The sequence below is a fragment of the Macrobrachium nipponense genome, chromosome 45 (genome assembly GCF_015104395.2).
Source record: "Macrobrachium nipponense isolate FS-2020 chromosome 45, ASM1510439v2, whole genome shotgun sequence".
Classification (NCBI taxonomy): Eukaryota; Metazoa; Arthropoda; class Malacostraca; order Decapoda; family Palaemonidae; genus Macrobrachium; species Macrobrachium nipponense.
In genome coordinates, this window is record NC_061105.1 from 6,849,355 (window position 1) to 6,870,341 (window position 20,987).

Sequence of the window (20,987 nt, forward strand, 5' to 3'; positions counted from 1 at the left end):
CTCTCTCTGTTAGGTTATACATAAGTCAGGTTGTGTTGTTTTTGTGGTCTTAAGCTGGATTTTACAGGAACAAGAACAGGTGGGTAAATTGCATGGCTGTAGCACATTGTAGACATGGATAGATGACATCACTATCTCCTAATTAATGTTATTTGTTTTAGGATGACTACCCATTCCTCAATTACTGAAATTTGCCAACCACATCTTTCCCTTTCCTATGAATATCAAAATACAATTCAAGCCTTACCCCATTTTTCATTACGGTTGGCTCCTGCCCCTCGCCACCTTTCATTGTCTTCGTTTTCCCCACCCCGGGACCTCCAGTTTTCAGTGGATGCTCTTCCTTGCTCCTTTCGCGGTGAAACGGCTCCATTACGATCTTCAGGACCACACCAGGCCCACCGCTACCTCCTGAACCACGTTCACTCCAAGCTCGCTGCTCATGCACACTCTGACTTCTTTCAAATGGTTTACTCCTACAAGAAAATAAGGGAACACCTTTAACACAGCATTCCCCAAGACAACATAAAATTCCTGCACAAGCAATATCCATAGCCATAGAATCATTGTTTATTAATGCAACTTCTTTTCTATAAAGAATTCATACCAATTACTTTTACACAACTGGAAGCAGATTAGTTACCTTGCTGAGAAAAAAAACAATAACTTTTGCACTGTTTTCTACTACAGCGCACACAAAAAAATATTAAACTATGTCCTAAGCACAACAGCCCATATACTGACCATAAATCTTATCAAAAGCGAGATTAAAAAATTTATTCTTATCAAATACTAATTGAGTAACATTTAAAACCTGGAAACTATCATTAAAAATTAGTTTAATATTTTTAAAAGACCATCAAGTCAGCTCTAGTTACTCATAAGTCTCCCTAAAAGGATTTCATACACAGATTTGAAAATGAGAGAAGTAACCATAAAGAAGTTAGAATAATATGGTGGAAAGAGGCCAACAAAGAACAAACAAAAAGTAGAAGGCAGCATCAATGCAGCTGGAACAGCAGGGATGCTGTACAGAACCTTTTAACTATCAGCAGTTTATAACATGAAGTACTTATAAGATCTGCCAATTATGCCCGTGATACAAAGACAACAGATAAAGAAAATTCAGCAAAATAGCAAAACTTCCAAATAACTCACCTAAGACTCATGCCTGGTGGTCCACCCTCTCTAGGGCCCCGCGGTTCAAGTTCTTCATCATAACTTAGACCTCGAGTGTAGTACGAACCTGCCCCCCGGCCCCTACCCCGTCCACGATCTACACTTCCCCCACGCCCGCGACCCACCCCATTGACGGGGGCACGCCCGCTCTGACGAAGCACTGCATCACTGTTTACACCCCTTTGCCACATGCGCTGTTCAAGACAAAATGACAGTCGTGAAATTCTTTCTATAATCAACAAAGCTATCCTAAAGCAAAGAACAAGTACAATAATCTTTTTCAACTTACAATACAAAAGTAAAGAACTGACAAAGATATAGCAAACACTAATAAAACACTACACAGTTTGTATATCAACATCCTTTCCAGCACTGAAGTACTTTCAAAAGGTTTTGGCACACCAACCACCAACCTGCTCTTCCTCATTCATTGGTATGAAGGCCAACGGCTCTTGCGGTTCTTCCACGTACAACGAGCCCAATGTCTGTATTCCATCTGGCGGACTCTGATGTTTATTGAAAAGAGCAAGCATTTCTTCACGACCGTATCGATGTTCTGCCAACTGGAACAAATGAGACAAACTTATATATACCACATGCAAAGTCAACAGCTTGAAGAAAATGATGCTCAAGTGTTTTTTTACATTTAATTTACTTTACCACCTGAAAAAAAGTCAGGTTATCTAAAAAAGGTTCTGAAAAGTAAAAGCATAAAAAATAAATAAAATAAAGGTAAGCATTGCATAATGCGTGGGATACCGTCCAGTGAGTGGGAAATCAAATTAACATCAGATCAAGCACTACAGAAAACCAGTGTTGTGATATGTATGTAGTACTTATCCTCTATTTTTCATAGCTACAAACCTGAGGTCTTAACAATAGGATCATTTCTCGTGCCTATCTGGATCCAGTTAAAAAACAGATGAAAGCAAGGAATCTTGTGATATCTGCCAACGCATGCGAAGATCGGGTGAAGAATGGTCAAAGACCATTTACCTACGCCAACGTGTCAGTCTTTCTCAACTCAGGATGTCTTAACACACACAGGGGTGGCTAGAGGTGGGCAGTATAATGTTAAGACCTCAGGTTTGTAGCTATGAAAAATACAAATTGTCTTAGAAAATTTGTCATTTGTTCATAAGCAAACAAACCCTTGGTCTTAACAATAGGATAGACTCATACTTGGAGGGAGGTACAAGACATCCTAAACTGGCTGGGGGCCTACCCACCAGTCCAGCTTCCAGAAGAAATGACTTCTGGAGAGGGACTGAAGCCCGTTGAGAAGCTAGATAAATTGATATCTAACCACTTAGACCCTGAGTGACGTACAATGATATATGGGAGAACCATTGTATAGGGAACCAAAGAGAAACTTTGACTGTCCAATAGCAAACTAACACACCAGGGTTTGTACTACTCTTAACTCCTCCTTACCAAAGAGTGGAGCATGTGCTACCAAATAGAGGGTTTGATATTTGCATATTAAGCGACCACACTATCAGTATGACTACCTTACTCATTGTATCAGACCAGTCCAGCGAATGACGTGTCTATTCCTTAACCCGCCCAAAGGAAGAAGGAAAGGTACAAGAGAAAGGAGACCAGCCAACTCACTCATTCTCTCATCCACACAATCATCTTGGGTAAGATACAAAAGTGCCCTGTTAAGGGCAACTATAAGTTACACAATCTGTTGGTCAACCACCACAGGACCCAGGGAAAATGTATCCCCAGATCTGTGGGCAACATCCTAAGATAGAAAGAAGCGAACGTGGACTGGCATAACCAAGTACCAGCACTCAGCATTCTATGTACAGCCAAGTTCTTTTTGAAAGCCAGAGAGGGACCAATACCCCTAATGTCATGCACTCTAGCCTGCGCAGCCGTGGTGGTGGAATCACCAAGAGTCAAGTATGCCTGTCTGATGGCTTCCCGTATCCAAAAAGAGATAGTATTCTTAGACACCTCTTTCTTGTACGGCCTGTGCTAACAAAAAGTCTGCGGCAGCCTGGGTTAAGGTGCAAAGTCCTTTTAAGATAGCAACGCAGGGCCCGTACAACGAAGTGAACCTGTCATCGTGCACAGAGGGATTTTGGGTCTTGGCCACGAATTCTGGGACAAATTCAAAGGACAACGACCCCCACCCCTGATGTGCTTCACCTCATAGCTCAGACCATGGAGCTCTCCTACCCTCATGGAAGATGCCAAGGCCAGAAGGAATACTGTCTTGAGCGTCAAGTTCCTGTCAGATGAGCAACGCAAGGGCTCATATGGACTCTTATTGAAGCTCTTGAGAACCAAGGAAACATCCCACGTCGGAGGCTTGAGCTCTCTAAGAGAACTCGACTGCTCAAACCCCTTAACTAGCAAGGAAAGTTCCCAGTAAGAGAAGATGTCGATACCTTCAAGGCGTAACACCAAACTCAGGACCGCCCTGTAGCCTCTAATGGCAGAAACGGACAAACGTTTCTCGTATCTGAGGAAGGTTAAAAGGTCTGCTATTCACTGAATAGAGGTTGTGAGTGGAGAAAAACCTCGTTTACGACACCAATCACAGTAGATCGCCAATTTGCCTTGGTAAACCGCAGAGGTCGACTTCCTGAGACTGCTGGACATATGCCCTGCTGTTCTTCTGAGAAAAGCCTCTCGCTCGGAGGAGATACTTGATAGCCTCCAACCGTGAAGAGACAGGGATTCTACTGACTGGTGGAACATATCCGTGTGGGGCTGACACAGGAGATGTCGCCAAGGGGGAATCTCCCTGAGAGGTTGACGGATCAAACAAAACTGAGGGAAGGCATAAACCTCCAGGGTGTCCCAGGGATGTTGGAATGCAACCTCTGCCAATGCTAAAGGATCTGGGACCACTGAACAGAATTTGTTCCGATACGTAATACAAACATTTCAGTCCTTTAACATATGGAATGTAATCAGCGCCAGCTGGAACCGGTTGTAAGCTTTCGAACAAGGTGGTTCAGTAGTTAACTGCTAGTCCGATAGTCAGGAGTCCCGCCCGACTGGGAGGTGAGGAGTCACTTTGCTTTCGGCCGCCATTGGTGTCAGATGTGTTGTTTTGCCGCTCTGCCCAGAGTCGTATGCTAAGATTCTTCATTGTGAAGCGTTTCTTCCTAACTTTCCCTAATTCTGAGTGCCTGTGTTACAAATTCGTGAGTACTTGGTATTTGTTTATTGTTTTTGTAATGTGCTCGTGGATCATGATGATGGATTCCCGCGAGCCAGAGAGACCCTGGTGTGGAGGGATATAAGTGTGGTTCTTTTAGGTCTCTCATTGAAGTACCCCCCCATGACCTTTGTACTCGGTGTCGAGGGCGCGAATGCTCTCACACCTAGCCTTATGACTTGTGTATTTCGTGGTCGGAGGAACAGTGGGCACGATACGAGAGGAGGAAGAAGGCGCATAAGCCGGCCAAGGAGTCATCGGAGGGCTCTCCAGTTACTCCCTCCGTCTCATCTCCCTCGTATGGCTCCCTCCCCTTCGGGGGGAGTCGCGTTCCTTCTCTTCCCTCGATCAGTCGAGCGTAGAGGAGGGAGCGTGTCACCCTACCATTCAATTGTAGTACTTGGGGTTTTCCGTTCGCTAGGGATAGGAACTCTCCCCCCCCCCGGGCCGAGCAGGAACCCTCCCCCATTAACCCGACTACTATTCCTTCTTCAGGTATGCTTGCTGCAGGTGACGATCTCGGCCAGGTCTGGTACCCGCTTGGGCTCCAGGGAACACCGAGCATTTGGGGGCTGCTCCATCACCTAGCTCGTGGATCCAGGCCGGTTACGCATGGTCCAGAAACATCGACCACGACAACTGTGTCGACGCCAGGGTATGCCGCGCCTCCCCACCTCGTGTACACGCAGCACGTTGCCATGGTAACCCCGACTGCTCCAGTCCAGGCTCCGCTGATGGGACTACCGAGGAGGGACATTACCCCGCCGCCTAGCTTCACTGCTCTCGCCCCAGCCCCTGTGGGGTCGCTGGCTCCAGTGCTGCTGCCGGTTCCTGTACCAGTTCCTGCCATCATCCCAGCCCATGGTGTTGCTGCTCCCACTGCAGGTCCCTCCGGACAGGTGCAGCCGGGCCCTGTTGCTTCGGCAACAGCCCCGGCTCCGTCCTGGATGGAGGACCTGACGGTGGTCCTGCAGAAGCTGGCAAAGAAGAAGGTGTCTTCATCGTCTTCTTCGTTTTCATATGCAGCCGCTTCTTCCCCTTCGACTTCCAAGGCTTCACGGCCGAGGAAGAAGAAGGCAGCCTCCTCCCCCCCTAAAAAGTCTCACTCAGAGACCTCTAAGGGTCTTTCCCACTCCAGTGGAACAGTTGGGGCTTCTGCTGGTCCTCCTGTTCCCTCGGGAACGGGGCCCGCCTCTCCTTCCGCAAGGAAGAAGAAGGCAGGGACTGGAGGGGCACCGGCTAACACCGGTACCTCCTCGCCTGGCACCAGAGGTTCTGCCTCGGCGCCAGGATCAGCCTCTCGTTCGCAAGAGGTACCGAGTGTACGGTTGCCTACGGGTGACCATGCAGCCAGGGTCCAGGAAGCCGAACCTGCTCGCCGCCAGGACCAAGGCACGGGGCGGAAGACTGGCGGGAGTCGCCCAGGGCAGATAGGGGGACTAGCAGCAGCTCTCCTGATGCTCGGGACTGTCGCCGCTGTTCTTGGTCCAGTGGTTCTCCCGAGGGGAGCCGCGCTACTACGCCTGCAGCTCGATCGTCACCGCGGGTTGGTGATCGCCTGCAGCCCCCCCGGCACGCCGGTTCTGCTGGTGGGCAGGGGAGGAGCGTCAGGTCTACCTCTCCTATCCCTTCAACCTCCTCGGGCTACATTGGGAGGAGCGACCACGAGGAGTGCGCTTCTTGCGGTCCCTCCACGAGGGCCTACGAACCTGGCACAGTCTTGGGACCAACCAGATCGTACGCCCAAGTGGTTGGAGGAGACCAGGAGGGGTCTGTTGTGGTTCCTTCTGTGGAAGGAGGAAGGTCTCAGGAGGCGTTCTCCTTGGATGGGCTAGACGGCTCATCTCCCCAGGACGCAGTCACTCCTGAGATCCAGAGGTCTTTCGCTGAGGTCATAGCGCTGATTTGTCAGCACAATGACCTCGGGGAAGGATCGGTGCTCCCACCCTCCGAGCCTAAATCTAGGCTGGAGCCATTCTGGGGTCCTAAGAGGGAACCCAGGACGATGGTGGGTCTGCCCCGATCAGCCTTGGCCAACAGTGTGCTGGGCCAAGTGGACTCTCTCATCTCCGGACAGGAGGGATCGCTTCGGTCTGGCAGGTCGTCTAAGCTGATTCCCCCTCCTCTACCACGACAGAGGCGCTTCTACGTCTTTTCGGAGGACCCACTGCCGCCCAAACAGGTTAACCCGGAGCTTGCTAGGCTAACTCCGGGTGCGTCTCTTCAGCACCTGCTGGCCGAGAACCTCTGGTTCTCGCAGCAAGAGGCATTGGCCTTGGAATAGACTGCCATGGCAGCGTTCCAAGCAGTCTCCTGGCTGGACCTGTGGTCCCTCACAGGAGACCCGGCTTTCGGGAGACTGTGCCCATCAGACAGCCAACCTGTGGACCAACCTGGTTCTGAGGCGTAGAGACGCAGTCCTCACTCGGATGACCAGGTTGGCAGGGTGTGAGGAGGCTTTGGGTCTACTGAACGGACCGGTGCTGAGTTCCTCCTCTCTCTTCCCCAGAGAGATGGTGGACACTACAGTGGAACAGCGGCGCACTGATGACAGTGACCGCTTAGTCCACCAGGCAGTCTCGAAGGTGGCTGGGCAGCCTCGAGCCACTGCGGCTAAGCCCAAGAGTTTGGCTAGCGCTTCCTCTTCTATAAGGAGTGACCGTAACCAGCCCTCCTTCTCCCGAGGAGGAGCTGGGAAGGAGAAGTCAAAGAAGGGGAAACGCTAGGGACGGCGTTCCCCCTCACCTGCTGCCGGAAGTTGGGGGGGGGGGGGGGGTGAGCCTGGCGAGCCATTGGGCAACTTGGCAGCGCCACTGAGCCGAGACCTGGATAGTGGATGTCCTTCGGGAGGGATATCTACTACCCTTCGAGTCTCGACCACCCCTCACCTCCAACCCGGTCCATCTACAAACGTACGTTTGTAGATGGGGCTTCAGCAGGAAGTAGAAGCCATGCTGAACAAACGAGCTGTGGAGATTGTATGGGATCAGTCACCGGGCCTCTACAGTCGACTTTTCCTGGTGGAAAAGTTCCCAGTGGGCTGGCGCCCGGTGATAGATCTCTCTCCCTTGAACCGATTCATTCGCCAGACTCGGTTCACGATGGAAACGACACGTTCAGTGCTTGATTCCATCAGGGAGAACGACTTCATGCTTTCTGCGGACCTGAAGGATGCGTATTTTCACATACCCATCCACCACTCCTCCAGGAAGCATGCTTTCTGTGGACCTGAAGGATGCGAATTATTTTCAGATACCCATCCACCAGTCCTCCAGGAAGTCCCTCCACTTCATCCTGGACAGGACGGTGTACCAATTCAGGGCACTTTGTTTCGGTCTCTCAACCGCCCCACAGGTGTTCACGCGAGTGTTCACTCTGGTATCGGCTTGGGCCCACTCGGTAGGGATACGTCTTCTGAGGTATCTCGATGACTGGCTTCGACTCCTCGAGTTTTGTCGCAATCTCGGAATCGTGGTGAACTTCGAGAAGTCAGATCTCGAGCCCAAGTAGAGGATGAAGTACCTGGGCATGCTGATTGATTCGGTAGCAAGACTCGCGGATCAGCAGGTTCAGGGAGGCAGCCGGATGGTTCCTGTCTCTAAAGGAGCAGCCAGCTCAGCAGTGGCAGGTCGTGATTGGCTACTTGTCGTCTCCCAAGAAGTTAGTCCCTCACGGGCATCTTCACCTGCAGTCTCTTCAGTGGAGGCTAAAGGAGAGTTGGTCACAGGCAAGAGACCCACCGTACTTCCCCATGTCTCTCACGGAGAAGGTGAGCAGGACCTAGCATGGTGGCTAGACAACAGGAACCTCGTAAGAGGAGTGTCTCTTCACACTCCCCCCCTCTGGAGATGCTTCTGTTCTCAGACGCATCGACCAAGGGATGGGGCGCACACCTGGAGGAGTTGCTGGCTGCAGGTGTGTGGGATCATCGTGACAAGCACCTTCACATCTACGTCCTGGAGCTCAAGGCAGCGTTTCTCGCTCTCCAAGAGTTCCAGGAACGAGTGATGGGACACTCAGTGGTGTTGATGAGTGACAACACCACATTAGTGGCATACGTCATCAAACGGGGGGTCTAGTGTCCCTCCTGTTGCACCCATTGATGTTGCAGGTGCACAAGTGGGCCGTAGCTCACTCAGTAGAGCTGTCACCCCGATACATTCCAAGCAAGAGGAATGTAATGGCAGACAAGCTCAGCCGTCGGAATCAGGTGATAGGAACCGAATGGTCCCTGCACCCAGACGTGGCGGAAAGGCTCTTCAACCTGTGGGGGCGTCCAGTCGTGGATCTGTTCGCCACCCGGCAGAACAGGAAACTCTAGGTTTTCCACTCAGTTGTGCCAGACCCTTAGGCAGCTGCAGAGGACGCTCTTCAACACCCGTGGGACAACCTCTTCGTGTACGCCTTTCCCCCATTCTGTCTGATTCACAAGGTGATCAGCAAGGTGATTCTGGTGGCGCCCAAATGGCCTCAGGCTCTGCTCACCAAAGCAAAGAGAGAGATTCCCCCTTGGCCCAACCTACTTTGCCAGCCACATGTGGAACGGTACCACCGGTCGGTTCAGTCCCTGTGTCTTCACGGCTGGCTGTTATCCACCATCTCTTGCGATCGAGGCTTTTCTCGCCGAGCAGCAACATAGATGGCTGGGTACCTCAGGCAGTCCTCTGCAGCTGTATACCAGGGAAAGTGGTCCATCTTCTGTGGTTGGTGTCTCTCTCCTCTCAGAGCCACTCTTCAGCAGGTAGCGGATTTCCTCGTCTTCCTTCACCGAGAGAAGCTCCTCTCCGTCTCTGCAGTGAAAGGGTATAGAGCCGCCCGGGCCCTAGTCCTTAAGCTGCGGGGAGTGGACATCTCCACTTCCATGGAGATCTCGCTCCTGATGAAGAGCTTCAAGAGGTTTTGCCCACCCTGTGAACTCAGGCCCCAAGGTTGGCACGTGACTCTCGTCCTTAGGAGTTTGACTCGAAGACCCTTCGAGCCACTCCGGGAGTCGTCAAGACAGGGATCTGACCCTCAAGACCGTCTTCCTGCTGGCCCTGGCATCGGCGAAGAGAATAGGGGAACTTCATGGTCTTTCTTTCGATGTTAAGCATCGAGTCATTCACAATCCCCTCCCTGAAGGACTTCATCGATGATGATGCGGATGAGATGCTGCTTTGTCCTGTGAGGGCACTACGGTGGTATCTGAAGAGAACTCACCACCTCAGGCCTGAGTGTCGACGCCTCTTCATTAGCACCGGGGTTACCAAGAAGGAGGTGTCCTAGAACACAATTTCTTTCTGGCTTCGTGAGGTCATCAGGAAGGCGTACATTTCAGAGAGGAGTGACGACACCAGTACCCTACGACCGAGGGCCCACGAAGTCAGAAGTATTGGTCAAACCCTTGCGTTCCGCAAGAACTTCTCCGTGGCACAGGTGCTGAAAGCAGGGGTTTGAGCCAACCAGACCACCTTTACTTCCTTCTACCTTCGGGATATCGCCCACAGGTCCTTGGACACCTTTTCCTTGGGACCCGTGGTGGCTGCTCAACAAGTTGTGTAGCTTACCCAGCTCCCGAGCGGACAGAACAGCATCGCATCCTTGTGTGACTGTGTGATTGGGCGAGTGAATGAGTGTGTGACTAGCTTCTCTTCCTCCCCCTTTCTCTCATCTACCTGTGGGCAGAGGGCTGCGGTCGTCACTACGCTGGACAGGAGTCCAATGCAGGTAAGCTATACGACTGAGCTCAGTCCTATCCCTTTCAGTAGGGATAGGAGTGTTGCCCACCACTTCCCTAACAAGGGGGGGAGTGGATGCCAACAAGAGACAAACCCATGACCTTATATTTGGCTCTTGAAGCAGGAACTAGTTCTTGCTTGCTATTCATAAGAGGCACGCTTGCCTCCCTCTTATGAATTGGTCCAGAGGTCTGGCCACTGATCCTGCGGTGCACACCCCGATCAGCTGGACAGAGGCTAGGATCCCTCCTTCTGCTCTTACGACCAGGGAGGGAACGAACAAATAACAATTTGTCAAAAATTGTATTTTTCCTAACTATACAAACATGAGGTCCTTTACACATAGTCCCACCTCATGCCACCCCTCACCCTGTTCCTGGGCCTAAAGCAAAGTGACTCCTCACCTCCCAGTCGGGCGGGACTCCCGACTATCGGACTAGCAGTTAACTACCGAACCACCCTGTTCGAAAGCTTACAAACGGTTCTAGCTGGCGCTGATTACATTCCATGTGTTGAAGGATCCAAGGTTTGTATAGTTAGGAAAAATACAATTTTCAACAAATTGTTATATCTCCAGCTTCCTGTTGAAGCGAGTCGCATAAAGATCCAGCATGGGTCTCCCCAAAACCTGGAAAAGCTTGTCTGCTACCACTTGACGAAGGGACCACTCTGTGCCTAGGATCTGATTCTGACGACTGAGTTTGTCTGCGACCACATTCCGTTTGCCTGGGATACACCTGGCTGAGAGCTCTACCGAATTGCTGACCGCCCACTGGCGAACCTCGACGGTCAAGGCGTGAAGTTGATGAGAAACCAGGCCTCTCCGTTTGTTCAAATAGGCTACCATCGTGGTGTTGTCTGACATGAGAATGACAGAATGACCTACCTTCTCCCAAAACTCCTTCAGACCCAGGAAACCTGCCTTCAACTCTAAGACATTATGTTGCTGCTTGTCCTCCGAACTCCAAACGCCTGAAGCGATGAGGCAGCCTAAATGAGCCCCCCAACCTGCGAGGAAGGCGTCTGGGAACAGAAGGAAGTCCGGTGGAGGAGAACGCAGAGGGACCCTTCGAAAGATTCCGGTCGTCCAACCATCAACGAAGGTCTTCTCTCACTTCCAGAGACAGGAATCATTAACAGGAGTGAGTCCCCTCGCCGGAGACCAGAATTCTCTGTCTCCATTGCAGAGACCAAAGATGAAGACACCCATGAGGGACCAGCTTCTCCAGGGAAGATAACACTCCCAGAAGAACCTGCCACTGATGAGCTGACTAATGTGGTTCCGACAGGAAGTCGCGCGCCACCACCTGCAACTTCTCCAATCTTTGATCTGACGGAAAAACTTTTGCCACTGTCGTATCGATGACCACGCCCAGGTAGAGAATCCTTTGACTGGATACAAGGTTCGACTTTTCCTGGTTGACTGCAATGCCCAGTTCCAGACAGAACCAAAGTAGACGATCCCTGTCCTGCAGCAACTTTTCCCTGGAAACTGCTAAGACCAACTAATCGTCAAGGTACCTCAGCAAATAGATCCCCTGAGCATGGGCCCAACTTCACATGAGTGAGAAGACCCTTGTGAACACTTGAGGGGCTGTTGTCAGCCCAAAGCATAGGACTTTGACCTCAAAGACCTTGTCCCCAAAAGAGAAGCAAAGTAACTTCCTGGACGTTGGATGAACAGGGATTTGGAAGTGTGCGTCCCTAAGTCGATCGACAGCATAAAATTGCCTTCCCTCACAGCTGCCAACACCGAACGCAGGGTCTCCATCTTGAACCGTGTCTTCCTGATGAAGTGATTCAAGGTGGATAAGTCGATCACAGGTCTCCATCCTCCCGACACCTTGGGCACCAAGAAGATGCGACTGTAAAACCCCAGAGATGGAAGCACCACTTCTATCGCATCCTTGTCCAGCATCATCTACACTTCCTCCCAAACAGCCAAGAACTTCAGAGAATCTGGAGGATATGCCTTCCTGAGCTGCGGTTTGTCCGACAGAGGAGGAGAGAAGTTGAATGGCAGTAGGTACCCCACTCGAAGGACATCTACCACCCACTTCTCTGCCCCATAACTCTGCCACTTGGCCCAATGGCCCGCCAGACACCCCCTCACCCCTGGCACAGGAGAGGGAGAGGCGCCTAACCTACTGACAGCCTCCTTTACCTCTGCCCCTTGAGCCCCTTCTTGGCTTAAAGGAGCGAGAGCAAAAGGAATGTTGATCCTCTGACCTAGGCTAAGTCGATCAGGAAGGCCCTGCCGAACTCTAATTCCTCGACAGCCTACCAGCTATGATCTTCTTGACTGCTGCTGGACAGGGGGAGGAGGAGGAGGAGAATGTTAGCCCATAAATTAACACCGAGGTGAGCTATATACAAAAATGCCTTGCCTCCGGACTGCAACAGATTGGCAAGCAAGGATGCACTCACCAACCCTTCTGGGGACCTGTCAGAAGCTATCTTGGCAATGACCATAGACCAGAGTCCAGCCAAGAAACCGTGTGCAACAAAGAGGCTGCCGTAGATTCCAATGCTGAGGCATCCTGCAGAAACAAGGATGGAGCCACTGACCTCACCAGCTCCAAAGTCAATCCCGGCTTCAGGCGAATGACATCTGGGTTAAGATGGCGTGACATCAAAAAAGTAGAGTTCGTAGCGTAGTACTTCCTATGCCTCATGAGAGGCGGGGGTAGTAGCTTGGCAGAGCCCCTAGAGCAAAGCGAACCCTCCCGGTCTGAAACAGAGGCATTAATATTATGCAAGACCGACTGGACGTGCCCCGACAAAGGAAGCTGAAGAGATGATTTGGGATCCTGCGTAGCTCCCACCAAGGTTTCCTAGCAAGGAGTGTAAGACGATCGAGCCTGAGACCTACTTTCCAAATTGTTGAACCCAAGAATGAGACCAATGACAAGAAGGATGTGTAGGCTCCTCTAAGGCACCCTCTTCGTTAAAATTAACGGTAGGATCAACAGCCAAACAGCCCGAAACTCCAACTAACCTGTCTGGGATGGGTCCACATGTCGGCTCCAGAGACGAACCCACTATAACACTAGGAACATCACTACGTTCTCCTCCAACAGATGATTCATTAACATGTCCATGAATGGCAGACATACAAACGTGAGTTGGAGAGGAATCCCGAGCACTCAAGATCGAAGGAGAATCCTCCAGAATCAAACTTTTAAGAGCCTTCAGTGAGAGGGGCAGGCAAACACACCTGCTGCACAAACTTTGCGCTCACCACCTTCGACCTCTTGACAGGCACCTTGAGATCCTTATGGCGACGAATAGGCCTTGGAGAAGAAGGAGCACTTCCATTGTGTGCACGGACAGGGGAGGTTGCAACATGCTCGCGATGTGCACCGACGGGGGAGGTTGCAACACACCCGCGATTCGATGCAGAGGACGAAGCAACCGCTGCAGATTACACAAGGGAAGATACAATAACACTCTCCGAAACACTAACACTCACGAGAACACGTCCGCGTTGTTCCTCCCTCGTAGGCAAAGAAAGAGCAAAGTCCTTAGCCTTTCAACGCTTGATACGCCGACATGGTGTAGAGGGGGACGAGGGAGAGGAAGACAGTACTGGTTCCTTATGCAATCTCTTCACAGGAGGCGGGGACGAAACTGCGTTTCCTTCCAATCCTCCCACTTATCATCCAAAACAGAGTCCAACTTCTTAATCACTGCCTGGCATATAACCTCAGACTGACCTTCAAGAGAAGGCTCCGATGACATAGAAGGGAGATGTAGCGAACTGGGTGGCAGAGATGATGTCACTACTGAGAGAGGCAGTGCAGAGATGACTGGGAGTGACGTCATCGATGGGAGTGAAGTCACAAGTGTGAAGGGGAATCAGACGCCACTGGTGGAGGAATACACAACAACGGATCCTGTGACGTCATCAATGGGGCTGATGACACAGCTTCCCTCCAACTCGAAGAAGTGGCAACAGTCACTGGCGGAGCAATACAAGATGGTTGACCTCGGCTACCCACAAAGACGAGGCCGGGAGGAGGGTGTCATGGTAATCGCTTCATAGCAGAGAAAGATAAAGGAAAGGAAAACGCATCTTTGAGAAGTTCTGCAGCACGGATGCTTTCGCGCGTGTGTTGGAAGCGCCTGTTCTCATGATGGTTCTAGAATCGGCAGGAGTGTTGTGGAACGCAACAGGCGCCGAAGTGTCGGGAGAAACGCCACGACTTCAGATGCAATACCTCATCTAGATTTTTCTAAGAAGGTCCGGTAATCTCGGGAGTCTGTGACGCTCGCTGTAGGCCCCGCCCCTAGAATGCCGTATAAAAACGACGGACGAAGTAGGAGAAGGCAGATCATCAGTTAGTCACAGAGTAAGAGATCATCGGTAAGAGCAACAGATCAGATTATCAGTGAGAGCTCACCGGCAGAGATCAGAGATCATCAGAGACTGATAAGAGAAGAAGGAACCTACGAAGGATCAAAGAGGAAAAGTCACTCGAGAGTTGGTTGAATTCTGGTCAAGTCGTCGTCAGGAGTGGACGACCAAGGCATTTCGACATAGAGCAAGACTTAAGAGAAGAAACGTTTTACAAGAGGTTTTGAGGAGTTCCTGCCCTTCGAGTATCAAGAATAAACATTGCCTTCTGCAGTACGGAGTAAAGTTCCACCGTTCTCCTTTGTGAAGCCATCGCTTCAAGTCCCAAAACTGGCCATCTAGTATTTGAACTACCTCACTTCTTCCCCAGTTCACGCATTGTAAGATTTTGCCTTTTTTATGTAAATAGGAGACACCATTCTGCATTTGTCTTTGTTAGTAAGCTTGTAAATAAACCTTTGTTGTGTTAGTGTTTCTTTCTATATTCGTATCCCCAGTTTCAATTGTTGGTGTTGGATTCTTTTTGTTTATCGTTATATGTAATGAACTTGGAGCGGACCTCTCTCTCGGGGTTCGTAACATTGTGGCGACCTTGACCAGTAATATTCAGCTTTAACAGTTTGAAACAGGGAGAATATAGAAAGAACCAGGATGAGTGAGATGGTGAAAGAGTTTATTGAGTCGGTAAGCTTCTAGTTCTAGAGGGGAATGATCTCCGTGAGTATGTTGAGAAGAAAGAAAGAGAAAAGTATGAGAGAGATGAAAAGAAGCGGCTGAGAGGAGAAGGTAATGAAAATGCAGCACGAGAAAGAGAGAAGAAGTACAAATGAAAATGCAGGCAAGGGGGGGTGAAAAAAAAGGAAAAAAGAGAGCGAAGCAATGGAAATGCAGCAAGAGAAAGAGAGAGAAGTAATGAAAATGCAGCAAGAGAAAGAGAGAGAAGCAATGAAAATGCAGCAAGAGAGAGAAGTAATGAAAATGCAGCAAGAGAGAAATGTTGGTAATGCAGCAGGAAGAGAAAGAGCGTATGCATGAGCAGGAAGAAAGAGAGAAAGAGTGTATGCATGAGCAGGAAGAAAGAGAGAAAGTGTGTATGCATGAGCAGGAAGAAAGAGAGAAAGAGTGTATGCATGAGCAGGAAGAAAGAGAGAAAGAGTGTATGCATGAGCAGGAAGAAAGAGAGAAAGAGTAGTTTGTAATGCTGAGACAGGAAGAAAAGAGAGAAAGAACGTTATGGCCATGGAGTTGGAAATTGCTCGGTTAAGGGAAAGTACTCGTAACAGTCGGACAGGCGAGGACGAAAACGAAGCTGATGTGTTAGGTATGAGTGCAGTGCTGAAATTATTACCAAAGTTTGATGAGGAAGATGTAACGAAATATTTCATGTGTTTTGAGCAGTTAATGGAAAGAGTAGGTTCTCCTAAAGAAATGTGGACTTTATATTTACAGTCAGTTTTGAGTGGTAAGGCGCTTACTGTATATAGTTGCATGTGATAATTATGATATCGTGAAAGAAAATGTTCTTAGCGCGTATAGGCTAGTACCGGAGGCGTACCATAAGAAATATGACAATTTGTCGAAAATTGCATTTTTCCTAACTATACAAACCTGAGGTCCTTTAACAATAGGAAGTAGCTAGCGGCAGCTGGAACGGTCGTAAGCTTCGAACAAGGGGAGAACGGTAGTTAACTGCTTGTCCGATCGTCGCGCGGCAAACAAATCACTTTTGCTTTTGGCCCATGCAAAATACGCAGAGTGAGGGGTGGCATGAGGAGGGACTATATGTAAAGGACCTCAGGTTTGTATAGTTAGGAAAAATGCAATTTTCGACAAATTGTCATTTGTTCCGATACGTAATACAAACCATCGGTCCTTTAACAATAGGAAGACTCACTTCTTGGTGGGAGGAATCTGAGTCTTTTAGATGAACAGACTGGTGTTCGTCCATCCCTGGAATGCCTCCCTGGTCGTAAGAGCGAGGGAGGGATCCAAGCCTCTGTCCGATTGATCGGGGTGTGCACCGCAGGATCAATGGTCAGACCTCTGGGCCGAGTACTAAGAGAGAGGCAAGCGTATCTCTTCGTACCAGCATTGTAAGAACTTTTTCCTGTACATGAGCAAATATAAAGTCATGGGTTTGTCTCATGTAGGCATCCACTTCCTCCCCCTTGTAGGAGAAAGTGGTGGATATACTACACTCCTATCCCTAGTTAAAGGGATAGGATGGAGCTCGGTCGAGTAGCTTACCTGCATCTGACTCCCTTCCAGCGTGGTGACGACCGTATCCCTCTGCCCACAGTCACACTCTCATTCGCACATTCATTCTCCCAGTCATACCAGGAATCGATGCTGTTCTGCCTGCTCGGGTGCTGGGTAAGCTTACACAACGTGTTGAGCAGCCACCACAGGTCCCAAGGAAAAAGTATCCAAGGACTTGTGGGCAATATCCCGAAGTAGAAGGACGTGAAGGTGGTCTGGTTGGCCCAGACACCTGCCTTCAGGACCTGCGCCACGGAGAAGTTCTTATGGAACGCTAAGGAGGGTCCGATACCTCTGACTTCGTGGGCTCTCGGTCGGAGCGTACGGATGTCGTCGCTACCATCAGCCTCGTACGCTCTCCTGATCACCTCACGTAGCCAGAAAGAAAGAAGTGTTCTTGGAAACTTCTTTCTTGGTAACCCCAGTGCTAACGAAGAGGCGTCGACACTCAGGCCTGAGGTGTCGAGTTCTCTTCAGATAGCGCCGTAGCGCCCTCACAGGACAAAGCAGCATCTCATCCGCATCGTTATCGGTGAAGTCCAGAAGGGAGGGGATCGTGAAAGACTCGAACCTGTCGTCAGGGATCGACGGATTCTGAGTCTTGGCTACGAAGTTCGGGACGAAATCGAGCGTCACCGATCCCCAGCCTCTGGTGTGTTTAACATCATAAGAAAGACCATGTAGTTCCCCTACTCTCTTCGCCGATGCCAGGGCCAGCAAGAAGAGGGTCTTGAGGGTCAGATCCCTGTCTGACGACTCTCGGAGGGGCTCGAAGGGTCTTCGAGTCAAAACTCCTAAGGACGAGAGTCACATCCCACGCAGGGGGCCTGAGTTCCCTGGGTGGGCAAGACCTTTCGAAGCTCCTCATTAGTAAGGAGATCTCGAACGAGTTCGAGATGTCCAGTCCCCTCAGTTTTAGGACGAGCGCCAGTGCTGCTCTATATCCTTTAACTGTGGGTACTGAGAGGAGCTTCTCTCGGCGAAGAAACACGAGGAAATCGCTACCTTGCTGAAGAGTGGCTCTGAGAGGAGACAGACCCTGTCTACGACACCAACCACAGAAGACGGCCCACTTCCCCTGGTACACAGCTGCAGAGGACTGTCGGACGTGTCCAGCCATCTCTGTTGCTGCGCTACGAGAAAAGCCTCTCGTTCGCAAGAGATGGTGGATAACAGCCAGCCGTGAAAGTTGAAGGGACTGGACTGCTTGGTGGTACCGTTCTACGTGTGGCTGGGCTAGAAGGTTGTGCCAATTGGGTAGCTCTCTCGGTGCGTCCGCAAGAAGAGCCAGCAGGTCCGGATACCAAACGGCTTGGAGATTGGGAGTGACCAGCGCTCGACTGATCACTTTCCGAATCAGACAGAAGGGAGGAAAGGCGTAGGCGAAGAGGTTGTCCCAGGGGTGTTGGAGAGCGTCCTCTGCAGCTGCCCAGGGGGTGGGTCCGGCACGGCTGAAAAGAAACCTGAAGTTTTCTGTTGTGCGGGTGGCGAACAGGTCTACGACCGGTCGCCCCCACAGGTTGAAGAGCCTTTCCGCCACGTCTTGGTGTAGAGACCATTCGGTCCCTATCACCTGATCCCGACGGCTGAGCTTGTCCGCTACTACATTCCTCTTGCCTGGGAATGTAGCGTGCTGACAGCTCTATCGAGTGAGCCGTGGCCCACTCATCACCTGCACCGTCAACTGATGGAGCGGAAGAGACACTAGCCCCCCTGCTTGTTGACATATGCCACTACTGTGGTGTTGTCGCACATCAACACCACTGAGTGTCCCACCAAGCGGTCCTGAAATTCTCCGGAGAGCGTTGAACGCCGCCTTGAGTTCCAGGACATTGATGTGAGGTGCTTTCGTGATGGTCCCACACACCTGCAGTCAGCAACTCCTCCAGGTGTGCGCCCCATCCCTCGGTCGATGCGTCTGAGAACAGAAGCATCTCCGGGGGAGGAGTGCGTATGGGCACTCCTCTTAAGAGGTTCTTGTCGTCGAGCCACCAGGCTAGGTCCTGCCTCACCTTGTCCGTGAGAGCCACGGGAAAGTAAGGAGGATCCTTGGCCTGAGACCAACTCTCCCTTAGCCTCCACTGGAGAGACCGCAGGTGAAGACGCCCGTGAGGGACTAACTTCTCGAGTGACGACAGATGGCCGATCACGACTTGCCATTGCTGTGCTGCCTGTTCCTGCCGAGACAGGAACCGGCCGGCTGCCTCCCTGAATTTGCTGATACGCAAGTCTGCGGGAAAGACCTGCCCTGCTACCGTGTCTATCAGCATACCCCAGGTACTTCATCTTCTGCTTGGGTTCGAGATCGGACTTCTCGTAGTTTATCACGATCCCCAGATCGCGACAAAACTTGAGGAGTCGATCTCTGTCCTGCCAGCAACTGCGAGCGGGGGGTGAGCTTCGCCAGACCAGCCAATCGTCGAGATACCTCAGAAGACGTATCCCGTGCGAATGGGCCCAAGCTGACACCAGAGTGAACACTCGCGTGAACACCTGTGGGGCGGTTGACAGACCGAAACAAAGTGCCCTGAATTGGTACACCGTCCCGTCGAAGATGAAGCGGAGGTACTTTCTGGAGGACTGATGGATGGGTATTTGAAAATACGCGTCCTTCAAGTCCACTGAAAGCATGAAATCGTTCCCCCTGATCGAGTCGAGCACCGAGCGTGCCGACTCCATCGTGAACCGCGTCGTACGAACGAAGCGGTTCAGGGGAGAGAGGTCTATCACCGGACGTCCAGCCCCCCGATGCCTTCTCCACTAGGAAGAGGCGGCTGTAAAAGCCCGGTGACTGGTCCTCCACAGATTTCTACAGTTCGTTTCGCCAGCATGGTCTTGATCTCCTGTCGAAGAGCGTTGTCCTTTGATGATCCCCGGACATAGGTTTGTAGGTGGACCGGTTTGGAGATGAGGGGGGGCCGAGACTCGAAGGGTAGTAGATATCCCTCCCGAAGGACGTCTACTATCCAGTTTCTCGGCGCCGTAGCGCTGCCAAGTTGCCCAATGGCTCGCTAGGCACTTCCGGCAGCAGGTGAGGGGGAACGCCGTCCCTAGCGTTTCCCTCCTCGTTTCGACTTCTTCCCACCACCTCCTCGGGGAAAGGAGGGCTGGGAGGAGGGCTGGTTACGGCCTCCTTTAGCAGACGTCGAAACAGCAGGAGTCTTCGCACGGGGTTTGGACGGTGCAACCGTCTTCGCCGCCGTGGAAGCGGGGGTGGGGGTGGCTTAGCTAAAGCTTCCTTCTGGCTTAGGCAGTAGTCGCTCGAGATTGCCCAGTAACCTTCGAGACTGCCTGGTGAACTAAGCGGTCACTGTCATCAGTGCGCCGCCTTTCCACCGCAGCGTCCACCATCTCTCCGGGAAATTGAGAGTGCTGAACTCCTAATTGGTCCATTGCGAAGCCCGAGTGCCGCCTCACGCCCGGCCCCCTTGGTCACTTGGGTAAGGACTGCGTCCCTACGTCGAAGAACCAAGTTGGCCCACAGGTTAGCAGTCTGATGGGCGAGGTAAGAGATCGCTCTTCCTCCAGACTGGCACAGTCTCCTGAAAGAAGCGTCGTCTTCGAGAGCAGAACTCCCAGAGCCGGCGCTACTTTGGATATTGTGAGGAACCACAAATCCAGCCAAGAAACTGCCTGGAATGCTGCCATTAAGCGGTAGAGTTCGCCAGGGCAAGTGCCTCCTGCTGCGAGAACCAGAGGTTCTCCGACAGGAGCTGCTGCAGGGACACACCTGGAGTCAGCCTCGCTAACTCCGGGTTAACCTGTTTCGGCAGTATCGGGTCTTCCGAAGGCACGTAAAATCGCCTCTGACGCTGTAGAGGAGGAAGGAAGCTAGCTTAGAAGACCGTCCGGATTTCCCCAGCAAATCCTCCCGTCCTGAGACGAGATTCTCAACTTGATCCAGGACTGAGTCTGCAAGCTCTGATCGCGGTAACCCCACCATCATTTTGGGTTCCTCCTTAAGGACCCCAAAATGACTCGAGCCGGGACGTGGGCTCTGCCGGTGGTAGCGGCGATCCCTTCCGCAAGGTCATTAATGCTGACGAATCAGCTTAATGACCTCGGCAAAGTTCCTATGTATCTCGGGAGTAACTGCGTCTTGCGGAGTAGGACCGTCCAGTCCCTCCAGCAAGAACAGATCCCGTGATACTCCTCCTTCAGAAGGAGGAACAGCGGCAGACCCCTGACGGTCACCTCCAACTACTTGCGCGTATGTTCTGGTCGGTCCTAGAACCGTGCCTGATCCATACGGCTCATAGCGGGATCGCGAGCGGCGCACCTCTCGCGATCACTC

General features: G+C 51.3%; 1 protein-coding gene across 1 annotated transcript in view; it reads right to left on the reverse strand.

The window, feature by feature from the left end:
* Positions 1-20,987, reverse strand: part of LOC135214330 (GRB10-interacting GYF protein 1-like) — a 200,258-nt gene that overhangs the window by 114,002 nt on the left and 65,269 nt on the right. Inside the window, 4 exon segments of the mRNA XM_064248529.1 lie at positions 248-391; positions 394-476; positions 1,159-1,373; positions 1,593-1,742. Of these exon segments, the coding sequence (XP_064104599.1) occupies positions 248-391; positions 394-476; positions 1,159-1,373; positions 1,593-1,742 (592 nt within the window).